General features: G+C 37.2%; 1 protein-coding gene across 1 annotated transcript; it reads left to right on the top strand.

Moving 5' to 3' along the window:
* Nucleotides 1–477: 477 nt before the first annotated feature.
* Nucleotides 478–15,403, top strand: LOC146004832 (uncharacterized). Its single transcript, XM_083143857.1, has 3 exons — nt 478–1,664; nt 5,433–5,552; nt 14,832–15,403. The coding sequence occupies exon 1, from the start codon at nt 478–480 to the stop codon at nt 1,603–1,605; it is 1,128 nt and encodes a 375-aa protein (XP_082999983.1). The 3' UTR covers nt 1,606–1,664; nt 5,433–5,552; nt 14,832–15,403.
* The last annotated feature ends 9,223 nt before the right edge of the window (nt 15,404–24,626 follow it).

Genomic DNA, 24,626 nt, shown 5'->3' with positions numbered 1-24,626 from the left:
TTTTTACAGATTTAAGCAACTAATGGAAATTATCGCATTTCTGTTCCTACCCTGCTAGGAACTCTACGCTTCGCCACTGGGGGTAACCACACTCCGTTGTTATCATTTTGCAACGCTCTTTTGACTTCGACCTTGCCTGCTGTTACACATACACGTCTCCCTGAACAGAACCACGTTTCTCATAACATGCTTTCCTCTCTGTGTCAGTTTGCATCACTTTCGTTTCCTGTTTCCTTTACGTTCCCACGATATGTTCAAATTCCATACCGTTCTTATCATTTTGCAACGCACCTTAGTAAAGTAATTACAAAATATCTCTATATTGTAAATTCTTACCGTGTGGGGTAAAGTGCTAGTGCCGAAGACAAGTGACAAGTGCGAAACAGGCGAGAATGGAAACGTGTCTATGTCCTTCCCAAGTGTTCGTGACTTTGTTAATTCCAAATGCTTACAATATTTTGTTTTTAAAGAGGAGGAATGATATCAACACTAATAGCAACTTTGGCCGGAGACTGCAAAGGCGGTGTGTGCCAGATAAAAGAAGAAGAAGTAGAAGGTTGCCACACTGTTGCTTTGTTACTTGCAGAACAAAGAATGGCGGAAGAGATGAATGAGAAAATTGTTAATGTTCTACAGTTCTTTAAGTGGAGTGTTGAAGAGGATGGACGTGGCCTAATTAACAAATTGATGGATTTCGGTGTTTTGCCCAAGGAAGGAGCTTATATGTGTCCACGCGGGCACGTTTTACAATTGTACAAAGACCGTGCATCCCTTGATAACTACGCATGGAAGTGTCGGAAAAGTGTTGTTTCAAGAAAGAAAAAATCGAAGCCATGTAATTACTCGGTGTCCATTAGAAAAGGAACTTTTTTGGCTAGGTCAAAGTTGTCCATTTTACAGGTGTGCATTTTCGTAAGACTATGGGTCTCCAATTGTGAATTGAATGTTATTTGTGATGAGGCTGAGATTTCCTATAAGACGGGTGTTGACTGGGCTTCCTTCTGTCGGGAGGTTCTGGAACATTCCTTTTACAAGAACCGTGAGAAGATTGGAGGTGTTGGAAAAGTGGTGGAGGTAGACGAATCAAAGTTTGGGAAAAGAAAGTACCATCGTGTGGAGGCACAATGGGTTTTTGGAGGTATTGAAAGAGGAAGCGGACGGTGTTTCCTGGTACCAGTCGAGAAAAGGGACGCGGAAACTCTGATAGCTGTGATTAAGGAATGGATTCTACCGGGTACGACGATTATTTCCGATTGTTGGAAGGCATACGATCACCTTAAGGATGAGGGTTATGAGCACCTTAAAGTAAACCATAGTGTCAACTTCGTTGATGTGGAGACTGGGGCTCATACAAATAGTATTCTTTCGACATGGAGGCAGGCGAAAGCCACTTTAAATTCTTGTGGAACAAAGAAAATTTTTTACTCGGGTTACCTTGCGAAATATATGTTTCTGAAGAGGTGCCTTCAGTTAGGATCGGACCGCACGTTAGAATTTTTCCGGCTAGCAGGAATGCTCTACAATCCCACAACCTATGAGGAACATGACGACAGTGACCGTGACAACCACGAGGGAGAAGAACATGTGGAATGCGGACTACTTTGATTAGAGATAAGTTTGGCAACGGTGCACCATTCTCTTGATATCCCCAGGAACCATTTTCGGTAAGGTTAGGTTAGGCAAGCATAGTTAAAATTTAGTTCGTAAAACAATGCACATACAGCTCCAAAAGAACATAACCGAAAACCACTTAATTAGGCTTATTTTCCAATTTCCAGATGTAACCCCCACAATTTAACTTCAGATTCATGATTACGAGGCCAAAATTACTTAATATAACGAATATGAAAAATAATTTGGAGATACTTCCGGTATTGTAAATTCGCTCCAATATTTCCTTCTTTGTAGTTTTTTTTTTGTAGTTTATTTGGTAACACTTTACTATACCAGAGACGGATTTCTTCAAAGTTACAGGAGAAAGTACTTACGCAAATCATTTTCTGTAGCGTTGTTGATGTTCGGGAATGTAGTTTTGATCCATTTTAATGCGAATGCATGTGGTTATGTACGAAAATCTATTTTCGACGCACTATTGCTGCTGCTGCCATTTGCTTTCTGCACGAGAGCACAATACGATCCGTATTGTCCGTATGTGCTAAATTGAACGAAACGAGTGCTAATGGAACCTAACCTAACCTAGTAGGCATACCTCGTCCCCGTGATGGTTCGTGCGGCTATCGTGAATTTTTGGGCTAATGTCAAAGGTTTTTGGGGCTACCCGTGGATGGTTTGTGGGAAATAAGGAACAACAGTAAGTACTCGTTAATGTAAGAAATAGACACTATTTTCGTTAGAAATTCATTATTTCACCTAAATAAATGTTCCGCAATGCAGAATAGTACGTTAGCAATGTAAAAAATTTCTAAATAAATCATTGCTAGGTGTCTCTGGTATAGTAAAGTAGTACCATTTATTTGAACTTGGAAAAAGTTTGCGACCTTTTTTTTTAGTTTCGTAGAGGCGCCAAATTTGATTCTTACCACAGACAAAATAAATTTGTTTCATTTGTGTTTATAATGAGACTTCCTCATTGTCATGTCTTGTCTCTGGCATTACATTTTTTATATGTATGATTTCCAAGTATATTGCCTATGTTATTAAAGTTTGACTGAATAGTAAAATGAGCATGTCTAATAAATGATGTGTTGGCTGCTTGTCAGATAATAGGCTATGCTAAATTGTCAAACTAGTCTGGATGCTAAAAGATTTCATGTTATCAGGAACTTGCAGAAAATTTTTCCAATTTTGGTAAAGATGCAGGTATTTTCTAAAGTAAAGTAAAGAAGTAAAGTTCTCCCCTGTGCATTGCACCACGCTATGAAGGCGTATAGGGGGTGTGGGGGTAACGCCCCACACTTTCTTGATCCGGTCGTGAGTGGGGGTGATGTGATCAGCATCACGCCCCTGACTGCCTTTCCCCCCCCCCCCCCCCCAGGGTTTCCCCCAGGTACCCATGTTATTTGACGCTGGGTGGGCGCCGGGGCCACTTCCAACGTTAGAAAACTTCCCAGATTTGAACCGGCCGGGGATCGAACCCGGGACCTTTAGCATGGTAGTCAGACGTGTTACCGACAGCCACCGCGGCCAACCTAGGTATTTTCTATGTACCTTGAAAATTAGAACAGTCCTTGCATGTTGGATTTGATTTAATTTATTTTATTTCGCTTTTGTGCCACTTTTGGGTAATTTGCGAAGATGAGGATGAGTTATGATATGATGAAATTGATGAATGAACACTCGCAATCAACCAGGCTGGGATTCGAACCCGGGCCTTGTATGTTGGAGAAACACCATACTACAAAGCAAGTTTGTTTATGCATATAGTTATTGAATAAATTATGTTACATTTTCTTGATGTGCATTGCTTGGTACTATTACCAGCACTTTTATTCCAACAATTGTGAAACAAACAACGAGTCCTGGGTTCGATCCTCGGTGAAGGCATACTTTAAGCTCTAGGTCCAATCACGTTTAGCCTATCTGAGCATAAAATTGACTTGAAAACACTCTTTTTGGTAAATAATAACGAGCATAAAGTTTTTAAGAAGTAACGTTTCAACAGTACTCGTGAAGCTTTTAGGACACTCAAATAAAATAGATAGGCAACTTTATGATATATCAAACATTGTGGATAGCAAGACTGCAACAGCAACACATTTGTGGTTATGTAATCTGTTCCTTTTTCTAAATAAAAATTATGTGGTGCAGAGTTAATGAGTAATGAGTTAGTACATGTATTTAATGATGTGAATACATTTCAATAAATATCCAACTGTCTAATGATTTTTACAAATTGTACAGAAGATTGAAGAATGCATTTTAATAATAATAATTCCTTTATTTAGCAGCTGAGGTTCAGTTGTAGGCTGCTTAACCATTTACCTCTTGTCACAAGCTACATAAGAAAATATAAGTAAATATTATAATACATGAATACAGATAGAATCGGTGACTAAAACTAAAGAATACAGAATTTCACATATACCTACTATTCATTGTAGTAATAGTAGCCATAAAATCATACAACTGTGAAAGAAGAAAAGATGACAGAATTGTAGAAAAATATGAGTAGAGAGAAAACTGAGGAAAAAATACAAATATTAAGGTTTACATAAACAGTGGCGTGCCCAGGATTTTTGAAAGGAGGGGGTAACACTTACTTTTTAAGTAGTCTGCCCTCATTTTTTCCATCTGTTCCTGCCTTGACGTTCTTTTTTTTAGGAATGCAGGGCAAAAGGGCCCCCACCCTCACCAACCCCTCCTTGGGCACACCAGTGAACATAAGGTTGCCTTTAAGTATAAGTAATATAAAGATGGCAATAAAATACCAATAGTCACTGTTCATGCAGAAGCATTTCTTTCAGTTTAATTTTGAAACTGTTGTTACTTATTGTAGATTTTTTAATATTTGTAGGAAAGCTGTTTGAAATTAAGTTTAAATTTGGAGAAATGAATTATTGTTGTCTGAATTGTTTTCTTTTTTTAACATTGCAAAAGTTTTATACATGTGCTAGAGAACAATGGATGTAAAGGCAGTAAAATCTAATACCCTTCATCTACTCAAAACACGTAAATAGAAACACTTAAACATATAGATATGAGATTGTGATGCTAACTCACCTAACCTATTCATGCAGGAATAGAGGAGAATTACACAATTTGAAGTTATACTGTGCACTTATCCTCATGGACGTCACCAGAGAGACTTAAACTTAACTGTTCATTATCTTTTTACACTTCATACAGTTAGCATACTGAAATGCATAGTTATTTTATCTTGTTATTAACTTTTACATAGGTACCTTGTCCAAGAAAAATCTGTGAAAGTGATAGGAAAATGTTAGTCATGAAGTTTTGTTGTTTGACCTTCCACATAAAGCTCTTCTTTTTTCTGTTTTAAAACTGCAGAACCATTTATTCTTATTGTTTAAATCATACCATATGAAAACCTCAAAATCTGGTTCCTTTATTTTACATCATTGTTTTCGATCTGATGTGGTTTCTACTTTGGTAATTCTGTTACTAATAATATGAATAATAAGCTACTGTTCTGACAAAACTTGATTCGAACTTGAAATGAAGGATGCCCGTTTCCAGGGGTGTTTGACAGACCAGTGCAACACCTTTTCTGACACCCATACATACGTTCCTGTATATCCTCAAATGAGATTTACTCATTACCTGATACCATGTTCCACTCCATTATAATTAGAGTTATATGTTAAAGGTCTGACTTAAATGTTTCCAGTATTCCACAATATTCAATAACTGATTTATTTTTGCATGACACTTTATCCTTTAAAATTAGCAGAATATCTAAGAGCAATTCATCAAAAATATATTTGTGGTTTGATTTGATTTTTTTTCTTCAGAATTTTGAAGAACAATCAACAACACTATATATGTGCATATTTTGCATTGAAAAAGTGGAGGAATTCATGCAGTTAAGACAGCTCTGTATATCCAGTAATTTTGTATTAACAGGGAAAAATGTAAGTTCATAATAGCCTTTTGTTGTACATTTTGTATTCTTAATGCTCATAGCAGGTAATGTAGGCTTTAACTGTACAGCAAATTACAGAAGTAATAGTGGGCTAATTGTCCACCAGTATGTTCATTCACTGTGCTTTCTACAATTTGCAGATAATTAATAAAAAATACCAATAAGCAGAGCACATCATCTGGTTGAGCATCAGTACAATTCCAATTTCATTCGTTAAAATAAGTACAGTTTATCTTCACTTATCTTAGCCACTGAATGATTGTAGTAACCCAGTCAATACCATGTCAACTGCAATATCCAAGATCAAGATTAGATTCCTAGAGGTAGGTGATTACAGATGATATTTTTTCTGCCAATGCATGAAGTAACTGGTGTTTTGGGGAAGAGTGATGACACCACCTCCATTGTGGCCAAGAAAGAATGTGTGGAGCTTTACTTTTACAGCTCCTGTGTGCTTTCATGGCATGGTGAAATGCAATTAGGTTACTGTAATGTAAGTTTATACCATTTATTTCCTGTATGGTATGGAATATGTTAAGCTGAAGTATTGCATTGTTATTTAATACTAGTTTGGGTAACTTCAATATTATACGGACTACCTCATTTCAGACCATCTGTTTTTTGGGAAAGCAAAATAAACGCTCATGGACATGATAGGAACACTGTATTTGAATGTTTAGCATATATAAATCATACAATTAGCCTTTTGTTATTTGTGGTTTCCGAAAGTCAGCTATATCACCGAGAAGCTTGTTGAAAGTGTCGACACCGGATGCAGCCATCGCCGATCGCCACATGTATTTTGCCAAATATGATTCCAGATAATGACGAGCTGTTCCCCTGTGCTTTTAGACAAACTTTTTTCTGACACGATTTAACATTACGTAACCTACAATAAATCACTTGAGGAACGTAATCCATGCCAGGACGACAACTATAAATGCTGGTACGGTAAATGACTCATGTTTGCTAGGGGAATATAATTTTAGGTGGACGAATATAATGTAGTCCTTATAATACTAAAGTATCCTAGTTTGTTTCCAAATTTGTTTTTTAAACACCTATTAATTATTTTACATAATCAAATTTTTATTTCATTTTGTCTCTTTGGCTTGAAATTAAGCGTAAAATATATAACTACAATAAAAAATGACACTCTCACACGCAGAATTCTTAAAGTGTGTATCAGCATTGTGTTGGCTATCAGGAAAGGGTAGTAAAATAAAAGTAGAATGCTATACTTTCGCTGCATCGCTACTCAGTAGTAGTACTGTAGTAAAGGGTCCGGCAGAAAAAGCTGACGGTTTTGAAATGTATGTATAAATAAAACAATTAATATAATGCAAGGTTAAGTAATCAAAATTGCTACAAAAATAATTGCCATTTACAGTGCTTACATTATTTTTTCTTTGTTTTGAAAATTGTGTCCGATAAATGATAAACCTCCATTCCTAGACTTGACCCTGTCTCAAGAAGTTCTGGCCCAAAGCAGTATCGTATTCTGACTGAGTACATGGCCGATCCCTGTAGTAGTAATAGCAGCATTAGCTAGGCCTGCCAACACTCCAAGAATGGCTGGGAGTCTGTCAGACAAACTTTATAATCTTCCGGAATGACGAGATTTAGTATTATTTTTCTTTTCCTTTGATATGCATTTGTTAAGTAGGGAAATTTCTTATTGCAGACAAAATAAACTTTTGAAGACACTTGAAAAATGGGGAAACAAAGTTTAAACACATTGTTGTCCCAGAACATGTACACAAGGGCTGAAGTAAATTAAAACAAAGGCATTGTTACATCACTCTCAATACCTTTATTTTTCCTACAATTTTGCTTCATGATATAGATTTACTTGTTCATAGTACGCTAGAGTGGCATTAAGTGTGTTGAGGTCATGGCCAGTCAGGAGTTACAAGAAAAGAAAGTATTACTTACTTTTACTAGGTTGTTCAGATCAAATTGATTCAACTTTGTTTTCACAATTGGGAAAAAAGAGACACTGTATTATATAAATACGGAAAAAGTAGTACTCACTTTATCCGAGATACTGTTTTTTTTTCTTCATTCTGTTAATTTCAGTGGCCGCTGCCACCATCCTCCTTGGAACTAGCTTTTCTGTTGCTTGGCGTGCATCTTTTGTTTGTAGTTCTCCGGCTGCCGCTAGGTGCACTGTTGTTAATTGTGCATCTGGGTCCGTCTCGTCTGCTATTTCCGGGCAATAACCGTTGTAGTAGGGAAATCCAAGTGTGGTGCGCTTGTCTGCTATCGATGTTTAGCAGACGACACAGACCCACACGCACAGTTAACAACAGCGCATTTAGCGGCAGCCGGAGAAGTACAAACAAAAAATGCACACCGAGCAACAGTACAGCAAGTTCCAACGAGGATGGTGGCAACAGCCACTGAAATTAATAGAACGAAGAAGAAAAAAACAGTTTCGCGGATAAAGTGAGTTCTAATTTCTCCGTATTTGTTTTCACATTAGCAAGACCACAAACAGATAACAACTGGTATTGAGGACTTCTCCAGAACATTTTAATCCAAAGGAGGATGTGAAGAAATCTTCTGGAATTTTATTCTTTAATGTTGGCAATCTTAGTAGTAGCATCTCATGTTCCTTGCACTACTCCTCTTCTTCCATTAGTTCGTGAGAATCTTTCTAACCTTTCTACTGTTGTGGCTTTCAGGGGCAAAAATTGTATTTTGCAGCATGCAGTATATGTTATTTTGTCCTCTAATAATGTGTTTTGTTCATTACAATGAAGAACATAACAGTAGGATATCATTTAATTTAAAATATTTCAGTTTTCATCACTCATTTCATAAGCTAACTGAACACAATTCACTTGCCATTGAAACGAGGCAGCTATCTGGGGGGGGGGGCTTAGGGGGCTCGAGCCTCACCCCCCCCCCCCCCCCCGAAAGTTTTCAGTTCACACTAGATAAAATGAGGTTTTTGGTTCCTTGTGGTGTGAAATAAAATAAAATGAGGATAATTTAAGGAGATAAATAATTATCGAGGAAAGACTGAGAATGTTCTGTAACCCTATTATTGATAATAGCACGTATCCAATTTGGGAATCAAGCCACCTCCCCTAGGAAATTTTTCACTTTACACTAGATAAATTTAGGTTTTTGGCTTCTTGCATAATGTGACAATTATTTATTTAAGGAGATAAATCATTATCGAGGCAAAACAGGGAATGTTTTATAACCCTGTTATTGTTACAGTAGAAGAGGTGAGACAAGAAACTCTCCCACCGATGTGCTGGATCGGAAACGCAGCAAGCGCATGCGCAAACTTCCCCTATCGTGCACACAGGCAGGGTTGCCGAACATCTTAATGTTGTGTGAGCACCGAGAAACAATGCGATCGACTTGCCTGTCTTCATTTAAAGTGTGTGTTTGTTTTGTGTGCAGTGTACTTGCTAGCATGGAAGCTTGCAGTTCAGAGAAAGCAAGTAAACTCGGTGGACGGAAAGTAATCCACAGCCAAGGGCGAGAAATTGTATATAATGTCAATGCATTTATGAAAGACCAGGTGGGAGTTCGTATGTCCGAAAACCAATTGCAAAGGAGGGTGGCTCGCGCATGTGGTGTTTCCTTCAGCAGTGTGAGAAGAATTGTACTAATAGAAAGTAAAGCATGCACTACGTTGAAGAAACACTTTCATATGCCCCATAGAACACGATCTCGCCGAAAAATCAAAAGTCATATAGACGAGTTCGATAAGTGTGTTGTTAGGCGTGTTGTGCACGAATTTCACCTTACGGACGGGGAAGGTATCCGAAGGGTTTTGAAACAAAGAATAGAGTTCCAAGGCAGTGTCTGGTGTGTGCGGAAGATAATACGTGACCTAGAGTTTAAGTGGGAAAAGCAGAAAATAATAGACAATTGCTTATAGAAAAGGACGAAATAAGAAGTTTACGTTCATCGTACCTCAAAGCCATAAAAATCTTTCGACGACAAGGACAACCCATTGTTTACGTTGACGGACTTATTTTCACAGCTCGACAACAAAGAAAGAAGCTTGGGTGGATGGAACCGCGGCTGCCGTCAAAGCACCGGTGTCTAAAGGGCAACGTGTAATTGTTGTACATGCTGGAGGTTAATGTTCAAATCTGGAAAATCTTTTGGCGATTAATACCACAAATTTTACACGAAACAGTGTTGTTGTTGTTGACAACGCCTCATGCCATAACGTACAAATAAATCCTGCGACTTCTTCCTCCTCCCGAAAAGACATTATGATTCATTCAGTGGCTCGTTCAAAACAACACCCCCTTTGACGCACACCAGAATTGTATTCCTTGGTGAAAATTAACAAACCCCGTTTGAAGATGTTCAATATTGATTCCATCTTAGCAAAACGCGGTCATTCAGTTGTATGTTTACCACCATACCACTCAGATCGTCTTGCTTAGTTTTCTTGTGTTCTCGTTCTGCGTAGACATTTGACCCGTATGCACTGCCAACCCTGCTTCTGTGCGTCCTTCCCCTACGTATGGCTTGGGCGTGAGGCCGCGAGGAGTTTCTTGTCTTACCTATTCTACTGTAATAGCGTGTATCCAAGCTGGGGATCAGGGTGCTTGTGCCCCCCCCTCCACACACACACACACAAACAGGAAATTTTCAGTTTACACTACATAAAATTATGTTTCTGTCTTCTTGAATACTTTGATGATATTTTAAGGAGATTCATAATTATAAAGACAGAGAATGTTCTATATAATCCTGTTTTTGATAATATTGCACGTAAACTTTTCGGTGTTGCCGCAGCGAACTTTTTGGAAGCTGCACAACAAAGATAGCGCCACAAGTAGGATGATTAGTTGTAATTTTTAATCTCTGGAAAGCGCGAGAGGGAACGTTCTTGAATAAGCGAAGGAGTCGAACTACTGGCAATATTAACTAATTGTTGTATCTGCAGAACGTTCTAGAATATAATGAGGATATAAATATGCGGCTTCAATTTACCGGTTGATCTGTACAACAGAATCGGTTAATGAGACTTCAGAATTTTCAGTGTGTGGCAATTCATACAGTCGATTAGTGATCTGTGAGTGTCCATTGTTTGCTTTGTAAGATATAGTGATTCGAAAATAAAAAGGACGGAATATCGTAAAGTAACGAAGTCTACTAGTTCGGGTTCAAAGCTAAAGACATTGACGACAGCGGAACTTCCGGAGCCTCAGTGTAGTGCAGCTAATTCAGGTCGAGGGCCGAATACGTAATGATAAAAACTTCTGGTGAGTTGATTTTAAAAAAAATGTGTCCGAGATAAAGAATGGCGTGCCCAGGATTATCGGTAGGGAGACGGGTTACGAATACTATTTTTGGTAGTCAGTTCTCATTTTGCCATCTTTTCCTGTCTTTCACGTTCCTTTTTTAAGGAATACTGGATGAAATGGGGTTATGACCCCAATAATCCTCTCTTGGGCACGTCACTAGAAATAAATAAGTAAGCATTTGATCATATTGGGAGACGAAACATTAGGTGTGTTGGGAACGGAAGGGTTTTCAGAGGCCTGAATATGAACAATTTAGTGGGTTTCGGCTTTTATAAGAGCTGCAAACATGGGAGGACAAGACACAGTAGTGGTGTTCAGGCTCGGATCAGAGAAACATTCGAGAACTGTCTGCGTCCACCTCGCAGCCCACAGTTCGAATGTGGCGTTGTCAAGTGGATTGTCCTTCCCGTGCATGTGTAACGGCTTGGTAAAAACACTCTGACACCATAGATGTGTTGATGCCTGATGAGAAGAAATGGACAAACGCACACACTCAGATGGTTCTGGCACACAATGTTAATGCATGGAAACAGGAGAGTCGAGTGGTAAAAAACGTTCCGATTTCACGTTCTGTTTAAAATGGGTGCCTTAAATAGTTGCTCCCCATTTTTTTGCCTCTTAATCCTATGCCTTGTCTACCAAGAGAAAGTAAACTTTCCTTGCAACCCCCCCCCCCCCCATTTTGGAACCCAATCGCCATCACAGGCCTTAAACATACAATTGTGAGGTTCTATCTATACCCCTTAAAAATATGATGTTCAGTCCTCCCCCCCAAAGGAATTCCTGGATATGTGCCTGATTGAAACAGAGCACCCATAACCCAACAAAATTGAGAATTGGAAGAGGTTGAACAACTTTCTTAACCCTTTAAGTATGTCTGTCATGTTCACTTGTTATCTGCAGTGGGTTGAACAGATGTATCCATCCTTGACATTCTATGGTTAATATCTCCTGCTCATTACGAGATACAGACTTGCTTCTTTCACTATTGAGTTAGTTTGCATTGTCACCATGATATGGAGACACTGTTTCCACATTGGCACTCTGCCAGCTGAGTTTATCTTGCATTTAGAGCTGAGGCAATTCCAATTCAAGAGCGGCATGAATGCTTTTTTTTATTGATAAATTGAATTGCATTAGTTTATGCTTTTCTGCCACTTTTGACTAATCGCAATGATGAGGATGAGTGATGAAATTGATGAAGGGACACTCACAATGATCAACCATGCCCAGGCTGGGATTTGAACCTGGCACATGCCTTCTTGTATTTTCAGGAATTGCATTTTTCTACGATGGTTCAAAGCAGCAAAAGTAGTTGTCTGTCTTCTTCAGGAATAAAAGATTCAAAGATGCACTTTTTGAGAGTGATGGTAAATTGTATTTTTTTAATTGCCCACTTTATAGTTCATTGGCAATATTGAAAGGTCCGAAAATGCACTTGTACAGGATGAAAAGATATGATTTAACATTTTACCAGTTTACTCATTTTTATTGCTGTGTACAGCAACAAAAATAGATTTTTCATAACAAAAATAATAATTTTGTTTCCAAAGGAGGATGTAGATCAGAAATTCTAAAAAAGTGTGATGCATAAATGTAATAAGAGATACCAGAGAAACTGTGTGATTACAATGACAAGTTTTCATTTCCACATATATATAGGCAGTTGTTTTGCATTTTGTTTATCTAAAATATAATTAAGGGAAAAAAAATCAGAAATATTATATGTTGTTGCTGGTCGTCATATGTAATTGATTAACACATCTCTCAGTGTTGTACTATGGCGCTAGGGGTCCCGGGTTCGAATCCCAGCCTGGGCATGGATGTTTGTGAGTGTCCATTCATCATATCATCCCTCATCCCCATCTTCGCAAATTAGCCAAAAGTGACACAAAAAGCGAAGTAAAATAAATCACATCAATCAATCTCTCGGTGTTGTAAAAATATACATTTTTCTTTGTTGCATAATTGCAATTAAATTAATACAGACAAGAATGTTCCACCATCCCTCCTTTTCTTTATAACAATCATGTGTTTAGAATTTCAGTGTCACTTTCTATTCACCATGGGACAAAAACAAAAAAAAATCAATAATGTGCTGTGATTCGTGATTCGTTTGCATCTGTCTTGCTGTTCGAGAAAAAATGTGTGCTCTAACATCATCACTCACTTTAACCATGGAATTCAATGTGCTGCTTGTAGTTAAATTGTTCATCATATATGGAGAGCTTTGTTGATGAGCAAAATAATGTGTAGACTTTGATTCTTTAAGTCAATATATTTTTAGAGTTTCTCTGGAGTCTCGTTCAGATGTAATTCAGAAGGCCCTATAATTTTAAAGAAACAAGGAAATGTGTATTTTTAAAGAATACAATTTCAATGAACTGGACATCTAATATATTTATTTTATTGACTTTTGCTCATGCATAGACAGGAGGCAATAATATGCAATGTACCTCCTATTTATTTATTTTTTATCAGGAATAGGTGAATTTCTAAACATTTTTGTTATAATATATTTCATTTTGTAATCAACGGGTTTGAGATTCGATTGCCAGTGGGACACATTATATGAGACCCACTAAATTGTAGGTCCCGTCCCGATTAGCCTATCTGAACTTAAAGAGAACTTCAATCTTTTCATTTTAAAATGAACATGACTTGTTTACACTGTGAATAAAAATTAAAACTTATCCTGTTATTTAGGTTCATTCATTGCAAAAAGAAAACAGACAGACCATTGTCTTCTACGTACTGTTGGTAACATTTCCAGATGTAAACAAATTGATGAATTTGTAAATACTGAATCTTAAATATAGTTTCCTCATATATTTGGTTTATTTTGGATATTGAACTATTTGCTACATATTGTTTCCTTCTAATTATGTCCGTAACTGTAACAAGATCTTTTATTTCAGTGTTCAGTTACTGAAATAAACATTCAGCAGCTATCGCAGAACAGTACACAATACACTCCTCTAGGAGAAATTTCACTGTCTCGGGATGAAGAATGACAGATGCTTTCCGCAAATGACTCCATGCCAGTAAATTATCTGAAACAAGAACAACTGGAATTCAGTTAGATACCTGTCTGAACATGCCTAATAGTATTTTGCAAAATATGACACAACATAATGGTTTCCATGAAACTCAAAGGAAATTTCCGTGTGAAATGTCTGCAAAAGAATATACCTCAGAAAGTTCTTTAAAAAGTCACAAGAGAAATATACATCCAAATGACCAAACTTACACTTGTGATATGTGTGGCAAATGTTTCATTAATAGGAATCTCATTGTACACCACTTTAATCACTACCATAATATCATCATTGTGTTACATGCAACAAGATTTATTTCTGGCAACACAACTTTACTAATCACATGAAAAGAGCCCATGAAAGAGATGCTCTGCCTATGACTAGGGTTGCCAGACTTCCCGTATATATGGGATTGTCCCCTTTTTTAAAGAAATATCCCGGTATCCTGGAAAATGTTCTCAGGATGCCCATTTGTCCTGTATTTAGCTAAAGAAATAACATCATTTTGTACAACAAAGTTTAATAACAATTTATATCTATAGAGCGACCACAAGGAAAAAACCTTGGATGAAAAGTCCCCGTGTGGCTTTCCCTTCTACCGTTCAGCTCGGGCCATAAAGAAGCATGGTCAACTCTCCCCCTCCCCTCCTCGCAGGAGTACGGTGCACAGGAGTCGCGGGTCTGCGCAGGTTTCTTTGCTTGTGGTTCCACTATAACCTAATTGGATACCAATTACCATTTACCACTTAACCCTCATATTAACAGTGACGTATAACTGCTCATTGTCGATATGTCTAATATATTTTGTCAAAATGTTAAAAATTAAGGATTAACACTGCTATATACAGCAATTGATTTTGTAATGTTTAAAAATGTTATAAAAAATAAATTTAACTATATCCATTTATATATAATCTGTATGTTCCTTTTTTATTTTAGAAATCTGGCAACCCTACCTATGATTGATTCTTGCACAAATGGGACCATTGTTGATTGCTGTTACAAAGAAGTGGTGAAGAGAGTGAATAATCAGAATGCAACATATGAGAAATGTATCTGCAATTTTTGTGGAAAAGGTTTCAAAAAGAGATATTTGAAATCCCACCTAAGAACTTACACAGCCGAGGCACGGTACATTTGTGATGTTTGTGGGAAAGGGTTTGCACAGTACGAAGGATGGAATGCACACAGAAGAACACATTCAGATGAAAAATGCAGATTCACTTCCTACCTGTGTTCTGCCACATTTGGACATACAGAGAAACGAGAATATCATGTAAATTGTGTTCATTATAAGAATAAGCCATATGGGTATGATACATGTGGCAAACTCTTTTATGCCAAGCACTGTATCTGAAGTCACGTTAAACTTCATATTAACTACATAATCACTTCTGAAGCAAAATTGAAATGTCATGAGCTGATTCACTTTGGCACTAAGTCATTTGCTAGTGACCTTTGCGGAACTAAGTTCCTTCGCAAGCAAGAGCTGGTTATACACATGAGGTGGCACAATGGAGGTGGCACCTGTGACGTATGTGGTCATACATTTCGTCAACATTCTCATCTTAAAACACACACGTTCACATCGTGATGACATGCATGCTTTGTGGAAAAAGTTTTGCGAGTAGAAAATCACTACTCGCTCATGCTTCTTAACACAGTAACAAGGTAATTTGGCAATGAAATTGCTTGTCAGAGAAGGTTCTAGATTTTCAAATTCATTTTTATGTTTTTGTATATAATACAGCATTACTGACAAAAATATTCTGAATTTTGCACACTGAACTACATTGTCAAATTTGACTAGAATAATATATTTTAAGAAAAGGAAATTTTTAATTATAAACATATTATTCATTAACCTTTTGCTGAAATATTCATTAAAGTGTTTTTGTTGTGATTTTTAAGTTTTGGATTGTGCCAAATATTTTGTCATAATATTTGTGTATAAAGATATTATATTACAGCACATGTTCTTAATAATGTGATTAACAAGATATTGAAAGATTCCGAACATATATTATGTTTCATTTAGTCAAATAATTTTGACATAGAATATTGTGCTGATATCTTTTTTTTTTTTTGCAGAAAATAAAATAATGTAGATATTTTGCTTTATTTGTTGTAACAAGACATAGAATATTGTGCTGATATCTTTTTTTTGCATAAAATAAAATAATGTAGATACAGTCAACTCTCGATTCTACGACCCCGGGTATAACGACCCTCTCGAAGTAACGACCCTTTTCCTGGGAACCGTGAAAAATTTAGAAAAAGATAGAAAAATTTGAAAAAAAAAAGTTGAAAGAAATCGGCCGAAAAATGCGTTGTTTTTCCCTCCACTCATTCCCTTTACGAGCGCTCTACCGCTCACAATTAGGTCTGAACTAAAAATAGACACCACCACACCATGCTTGAGTGATATCCAATAGCACTTGACCTCTGCCCTCCCCTCCCTCAAGTGCACCAATGTTACCCCGCACCCGACTGTCGCTACCCAACGCGCCAGGCTTGTTTTGTCACGCTTGCTCTTGGATACGCAGAGAAGAGAAGATCGAATGTGCTTGGATGTTATTTTAAATCTACTTTACTTGTTTCCTTGTCCTAAGAACTGCTGAAAACTCGCGGGGAAGGGTGGGAGCAGCCCGAAATGACTGCTGGACTTGCAGTCTTTGCCAATGTGTATGGCAGGTCAAGCTCTTTCATCGATAAATACACCACCTTGAGAGATAAGATCGCAGGAATGTTCGAAAATACAGATGTGTGGCGCCTGGAAGTCTGGCCCATCTGTCCAGCTCTGACCTAGAGTTCAGCAGGTTCCCGTGAGTGAGCAACTCTCGGCCTTGTAGCCGACAACTTCCGGTAACCGCTTTCATTCAAAACGTGTTCTTTGTTCCCTGCAACACTTCATAAAAAAGCGAAACTGTTAGAGATAATCAAAACCACATAGGTGAACTAAAAATCGTCAACCCGCTTAATGCGTTGTCATCCAGGTTTCCACAAAAGTTTACTTCGCTCTTACGTGCATCATAACTCCCGTTTCCCACTTCATACGTTTTCCTAATTGTGTCGATGTAATATCTGCCAAAAAAGTGTTCCGTTGGCTGACTGACTTCTCCATCTTTTTCTGTCAGCAAACGTGGGCGGGTCGATGCAGATTGTTTCAGCCACGATTTTCTTGCTGATGCAGGCTGATTACAGGCGAGGGTGGAAAAGGACCCACCCTCTTCCTTTCCTTTGACGTCTAAAATGGGGTAACCGGTTCTGGATATATTCTTGAAAAGGAACAAGAACCATAGAACAAGTAAAAAAAAAGGTGACCCTCTACCCTTTCCCCAGCTCATTCTCCGCCACTGGTGTGCACGGCAATGTTGATAATTGCAGAATTCAGTTGTTTTTTTAAAATTTATTTATTATATATTTTTTTTAATGCTGTTGTCTGCATAGGAAATATTGCCCGTATTATTGTCTGTTGCGTGGTAAAACGTAAAGCAAGGGTCATTTCTTTCTTCTTTACACTGCTGTTAAAAGTTCCGTCTTCGACAGTTGCGTTATTTTTAAAATGCTGGGACTTTTCTCTTCCGCCACCTGTTGCTCGAACTTCCAGCTGGTCTCCTTGTTTTAACGATGCAGCTGGCGCCAGTGTTTTGTCTAGCGTGTGCAAAGCTCTTGCTTGCCGATAACAGCGATGACTCATCCAGCGCCGATAACAGCGATGACTCATCCAGCGCGCGAAGGAAAAAGTTATTGTTTTGAATCTCGCAAAGCTGTTTTGATTTGACGATAACGAAATTCGATCTCCAGAAAGCAAAACAAGAGTTAAAATAACTTCATGTTCTGCGCCTTCTGATAAGCAAAACGTAAATTTAATTTACTTTTCTTCAGAACCATTCATGTGGAGGAAAAAAAAAAGTGTTCAATGTAGGAATGGTCGCTGAGACCGATTAAAAAGACATTATTCAAGGGGAAAGCGTTTGGAGGGGTGGGTGTTTGACATCGAGAATACTCCTAAATCCAACATTAAATCGTCGATTAACGTGCGAGTAAATAACGATCTACCATTTTGATATGTGAAAATGCGCCGTTTCATAAAGCTTGTTTTCAGTTCATTTTATGCTGATGGGCTAATCGGGACTAAATATAGAGTTTAAAGTGAAATTCAATTCCAAACCCGAATGATTATCAACTGGCACGTTGTTTAATGACCTGTCCTACAATACGCATTGGGTGAAAATAGATCGCAAGTTGCGCATTTCCTTTTTCACGCTGGATTACAATGCAAGTCAAGGAAGGTGTTTGGACTGCTCCCTTGAATGGGGAAGGAGGGTGAATGAAGTTGGTTGAAGCAAAGAAAAGTGACTTTTTTTTTACGATGTATTTTACACAGCCGAACCAGAACGAAAATTACAGCCCTGCCTTTATTTTTTTGTCTGGTACCTAGAGAGGTTGTGTTGTTTCTCCCGAGAGATCTAATCTTACCAGTTAATCTTGTAACAGACAATGCTCCAGTAAACCCATATAAAATCCAACATTCATTCTGCCCGATTATCTCCCGACTTTTGCTGGCAACAGTCTGACTGGTGTCAAGATTCTTCGAGTTTCGCTTGCAATAAGCGAGAGATTGTTTTCCTTTCCATAGGTCTCAGTGGAAACGGGTTTCTCATGAACTAGAAATGTAAGAATTTCCTGGAAAAGCAACGACTGTGCACAATTGAAACAAAGTAACTTTATTTTAAATTCTCTTTTGTGAAAACTTTTTCATGTTCTATTTTCCTTCTCAGAACACGCATCCTGTGCATAACAGGTTGTATAACTACCAGGATAAATGATGTTACCATCTCCTAGGCATCTTTGTGTCCGTTTGAGCTCCCTTCAAGCTGAAATTTGGTGCAAATTCAAATAACGACCCCTTCGAAATAACGACCCTTTTCCCGGGAACTGTGAAAGGTCGTTGAATCGAGAGTTGACTGTATTTTGCTTTATTTGTTGTAACAATATAGGTGTTCTGTGATATATTATTTTGTGTTTATAATTCCAATTGTATGTTAACTGTAACTCCATCATCTGAAAGACAACTTCACCTTGAAAAATCTAATTGCTGTGAATAATTGTGAATAAATTACCATTCTTAAAGAAATGACTGGTTAAAATGTTTCAAAAATGTTTGTCTTGTTGACATAGATAATAAGAAACAGAAATTCATGTCTTGTTTTTTCTTTAATAAATTTATATTTCAAGACAAATCCAACTGGTCCAACCACTAAGATGGACTCATTAGGGAGCAGAATGTATCGTTCATGGTCTGAACTAAAGGTTTGTGACTTATATCAGCCTGGTGCATAATTGGTATTCCATTAATTTTTTTAAAAAGTGTATACTATTGTTTATAATTCAATTCTGAAACAAAATGTGGTTGTCTCTTATACCAATTTATAAAAATCTATTAATTACAGTTGTTCAAGGAACAGGGTGCATGAACAAGTGGTATTTCTTTTAACGACAACATGCTCAGATTATAATTGCTTATTCTTCATTTTAAGTAGTTCACAGAAATGTTTGATTTCCCACCTGGATTCGAACTCAGGATCGTGCTTACTGAAGTTTTTATTGATTTGGCTCCACTATAGACTGTCTCAACCTTAAGAGTCGGTATGGAAGCAAGTGGAGTACTTCCCTCTCTCTCTAATACATGAGTTTTGCCAATAGCTCTGTCCTTCTCTACGATCGCTGCGTTGCCAGATATTACAAAATTTACAAAAAGTAAAAGTCATAAATTTCAAACAGTGAAATCATTATCCTGTAGAGTTTTTTTTAGGCTCTATTAACTGACTGCATTATATAACCTGTCATAAGTTCATGTGATCTGAAATTTCCATAATTAAGCAAATTTTCAAAATGCTTAATTTTTTCCTAGTAAATACTTCAAAAGCCATAAATATTAAACCGCTTGAACAACAACTTTCCCAGTATTTTTTTTCTATGGGAATAATGGTGTTTGTGGATATGATATTCTTCGCCTGAGTGAATTAATTTGCTTATGAGGAGAGTTTTATATATATATATATATATATATATATGACACACACACACACACACCCACACACACAGATATATATATATACGCCTTCATGGCGTGGTGCTATGCACAGGGGAGAACTTTACCTTATATATATATATATATATATATATATATATATATATATATATATATATATATATTGGATATTTGGTATAAATCATCAGATCGTATCACAAAAAAAGTTGGTTAGCGAGAAACTTTTCGGTTTGTCGCGATACACGTGCAGAACAAGCAAGAAAAGTGTTGACCATTGTTTGAAGTTATTTTTAGAATGCATTGTTACTCCACAGCACTGTTATTTATTGCGGAATTGTAGTTTGTTTATGCAGGCTGTCTCACGTATCAAATTCATTGCGTGCCACCGAGGTTACAATTCAGTTGCAGGCAGGTGCCCCTGTTCGTAGGAAGTGCAGTGTGCTGTGTGATAATTGTGGATTGCATGTAAGTTACATATTTCATTTAATAATGGATAGAGAAGCTGGAAAAAGACGCCGTATTGGTAAACTTCGAGGTAAAGAATGCATAATACGAGGGTTATTTTTTAAGTAAGGTCCATTTTGCAATAAAAACGAAGTAAGTAAATGTTTTTCAAAAAAACATTTATTTTCTGAATTTACATACACTTCTAAAACATTTATTTTCTGAATTTACATACACTTCTAAAACATTTATTTTCTGAATTTACATACACTTCTCTATTCTACATAATTTCCTTGCCAGTTTAAACATTTATCGTAATGAACTACGAGTTTTTGGATACCCTCCTCATAGAACTCTGCTGCCTGTGATGATAGCCAGTTATTCACGGAAGCTGAGTTAATTGTTGTTCCTTGTGGCAAAAAGTCCACTAACAAAACACCTTGCCTGTCCCAAAACACAGTTGCCGTGATCTTGCTCTTTGAAAGTGTCTGTTTTGCTTCCACTTTGACCGGCGATGATGTGTTTCACCACTCCATCTATTGTTTTGTTTCAGGAGTCATGTGGGACACCCATGTCTCATCTCCTGTGACGATATGACTCAAAAACTCATCACCTTCCTCATTGTAGAGGATCAAAAATGTTAAAGCACTTGCCAATCCTTTTTTCTAGTGAAATCGACCATGAATAACTGGCTATCATCACAGGCGGCAGAGTTCTATGAGGAGGGTATCCAAAAAGTAGTAGTTTGTTATGATAGATGTTTAAACCAACAAGGAAATTATGTAGAAAAATAGAGAAGTGTATGTAAATTCAGAAAATAAATGTTTTTTTGGGAAAACATTTACTTACTTTGTTTTTATTGCAAAATGGACCTTACTTAAAAAATAACCCTCGTAGTTATGCGCGTGTTAAATCACTTTTTAAAGTCAATGAATATCAGCAAATCTTAGATAACTATTGTTTTTTCAAAACTGCATCAAATACATAGATTTTGAATATTTCCTGTACGATATTAAGGAAGAAAAATTTGTCGCAATCATTAGCAATTAACAGCGACTCGATGCACCTCCGTCTGACTTTTAAGGCTGAGAGACACTTTAGTAGCTATGTTGGATGTCTCTCCACAGGAAAATTATTTACAATTATTACTGTCCAACCAGGCATGTATCTAGAAATATATTTCGGAGGGAGGAGGGGTCTCAATAATAACAAAGTTTAAATTAAAATAATTATATTTAATTAGAATAATATTAATATGTAAATTAATTAATACCGTATTATTATTACATGAATATGCATAAAGACTGTTTAAGAATAGAGATATAACTGTACATATTCATTATCTAGCTTACGTGTAGTTAATATATCCAAACTTTGTATAAAAACAACTGCCTGCCAAGAAAAGTTATATCAAATAGATATATAATTGATTATTTATTTGATAACAAAAAATGATGTTAGATCCAGTTGACGAAAAGTAAAGTTCACGATTAATATTTTATGCATAAAGCTTCTTTGGTACTGTCATTCAAAGCCATGTAATCCTTGTCGTGCGGTAAATTCGAAGGAAATAAATAACACTCCATTATACAAAAAATGCTTAATAAATATATTTTCGTTATTTACTTGTTAGTACTTGGTTAGTCTTTGGGGTGGGGGGAGGTCCGAACCCCCTGGACCTTCCCTAAATACGTCCTGGCTTCCAACACATGTATGTGTCAGAGAATGCACAGTTAACAAGTGGCAACAATATTTCAACAATAGACCAGATTATATGAAAGGTTTCTGCTCTCAATTCCTCTCCACAGCTTTCACTTTTATGCAAATGACTACTGTTACTTCAGCAGGTCTTTGGAAAAAAGTGGCCATTGTGCCATTTAAAGAACCTGTTAAAATTACATCTATTAAATAATGAAAATTAAAATTCTGACCTCCATCCAAGTAGCAGGTGCAGGGAATGACAAGAAAGTAAGGCATAGGAACAAAAAAATTGCCTTATGTAATATTAAAGGTGAATTATTTTTACTGTTTGCCATTTTGGACTATGTTTAAGCATAACATTATGTAGTTGCTTGTATGTGTGTGATTTAAATGTACTGCCTTTTTGTTTGAGTTGGTGTTTTAGTGGGATCCGAACCACTGTGCCAGGTGCCTCCACCGGATATAGAAACCCTGGACCCCTTGATTACAAGGCAACTTCGCTACCACTGCACCAAATGGGAGGCACCTGTTGATGTGTGTGAAAGGGTGAGCATGTGCCTGTGTGTGTGTTCATAAACTATTGAGTTTTAGTGTTCTCTTTAATTCATTTTGTTTTTCTCTTTTCTGTTTTATTAGTAAAGAGATGTAAGATAATATCGAAGTAAATTGTTAAGTGGAAGAAAAGGCATTATAGCCTTAACTTCACGTACTCAAAGCCAAAATAAATGAATATTTCAATAAGAGAAATAAAGTTCCTTTGAAGTGCCCCGTAAATTTATTGCAGTTCTTTTTGGCCAATTGTCAGTCTGGATCAGCGGCGTATACTCTGGATCATCTAGGTAATCGCAGATGACCTGGCTGTATTTCTTTTTTTTTAAAAAAAATATATATATATATATATACACATTTCTTCTCAATATTCTTCCAAACCAATTTCGATGCATATATTTCTTTGCTAACAGCGCACAAATGTTTCCAACCGTTTGCTGCTGAATGTCCGGGAACCTTTCTCCAGCCGGTGGAATGACTTCAGGGAATCTCACCCTGACGTCATTCCTCCCACTTCCCTTACAACCCTTGGCGAGGAGGGAGGAGAGAGGAAAGAGGGGGAGGAAATACTGCTCAGGCACGGTGATTCCGTGCCCAGGGTAACCTCCTCCTTGTGAGAGTCCACCGGTCGCACTCTCAACCTTCAGAGCCTTTTCCGTTCCTTCCGCTGAACTAGGGAAAACATACCCGGTAGAGTGCGAAGAACAGGAAAATGAATAACATGGGCAAACCAATTCTACGCTAATTTTCACTTTACATTTGCTTCTGTCTTGCTGATTTCTTTTACTTGAACGTAAATTTATCAAAAGGAAAAAGCTTAAATATTGAAGACGAAGCAAACTAAATTAAAATTCAAAGCTTAAGCAATTAAAGCACCTATATGCTGACTCCCCCATCCTTGTATTTACAAGAATAGTGATTGTTTCTCCTCTCTAATCATCAAAAGCAGCGAGAATATTTCTTTCACGGAACTGAATATTTTTTAAAGGGAAAGATATCAAAAATAAATTATATATATATATTAGTTAATTTAAGTTGCTATATTCCGCCTCTTTAGATTAATAGTGATGAAGATGAACGAATTAAACATAAAACGAAAAAACACATCAGGCATGTAGTCAGGTGGAGGACTCAGGGTGCTGAAACCCCCCCTCCCCGAAATCCTACAAATATCTAATTTAAAAAGTGTATAGTGTTAATTAATTTTGCTTCATTAGCAGGATTAAACACCTTGCATAATACGTTGTAATAATCTGAGATTCATCTTCAGGACTTCTAACCCCACTGTTTCAACTTTATGTTGCGGCTGCTAATAAGGGATGATCCTCATCCCGAAATAAAATTCTGGCTATGGCCTGCAATGATTTTGAACTTTTAAAACCTGTCATTTTGAGCTCGGAAAGGGATATTTTTTTATCATTCATAGGGAATTTCATTCTGAGCCAGGAACACAACAACAGAAGTTTGGCACGTGAAACTGAATGCGTGTAGTTGTTGGCTTCGTGCTGTGCTTTGTGTTTATTGTTTATTTAGGTGTTAGTGTTTGTCGTGATAGTGCTGTGTTAAAGGGTAATGGATGTGATACAAGATTTGCTGGTGAAACTTTTGGAACAAGATCTTTTCAGGAGAAGTTGCAAATTGTTAATACAGGTAGGCCAGTGTCATCGCTTAAACTTATTTCTACACACAAAGACAAAAATCGGGAATATGTGAGGCATTTTCGCAAGCAAATTATGACAAAACAGCATGGTTGACAGGAAGTATAAGTGTTAATAAGCTTTGCTTTTTTGTTGGCCGTGCTTACTTTTCGGGGCTGAAAAGAATGTATGGACGCGTGGCGGATACTGTAATCTTTGCAATGCTTGTGCCAAACATGAAAAATCCAAAATTCACATAATTTCCTTTGTTAAGCTGCAATCTTTCGCACAGACACACATTGACGTGCAACTGGACAAACAGCGTGCTTTGGATGTGGTACGGCA

Source organism: Lepisma saccharinum, chromosome 22, assembly GCF_977018435.1.
Source record: "Lepisma saccharinum chromosome 22, izLepSacc3.1, whole genome shotgun sequence".
Taxonomy (NCBI): Eukaryota; Metazoa; Arthropoda; class Insecta; order Zygentoma; family Lepismatidae; genus Lepisma; species Lepisma saccharinum.
The sequence above is the reverse complement of the archived record's forward strand: the minus strand, read 5'-3'. Positions and strand labels throughout refer to the sequence as shown.

Bases quoted from the DNA above. Each gene is read 5' to 3' on its own strand.
- LOC146004832 (XM_083143857.1), top strand. From the start codon at position 478: ATGATATCAACACTAATAGCAACTTTGGCCGGAGACTGCAAAGGCGGT.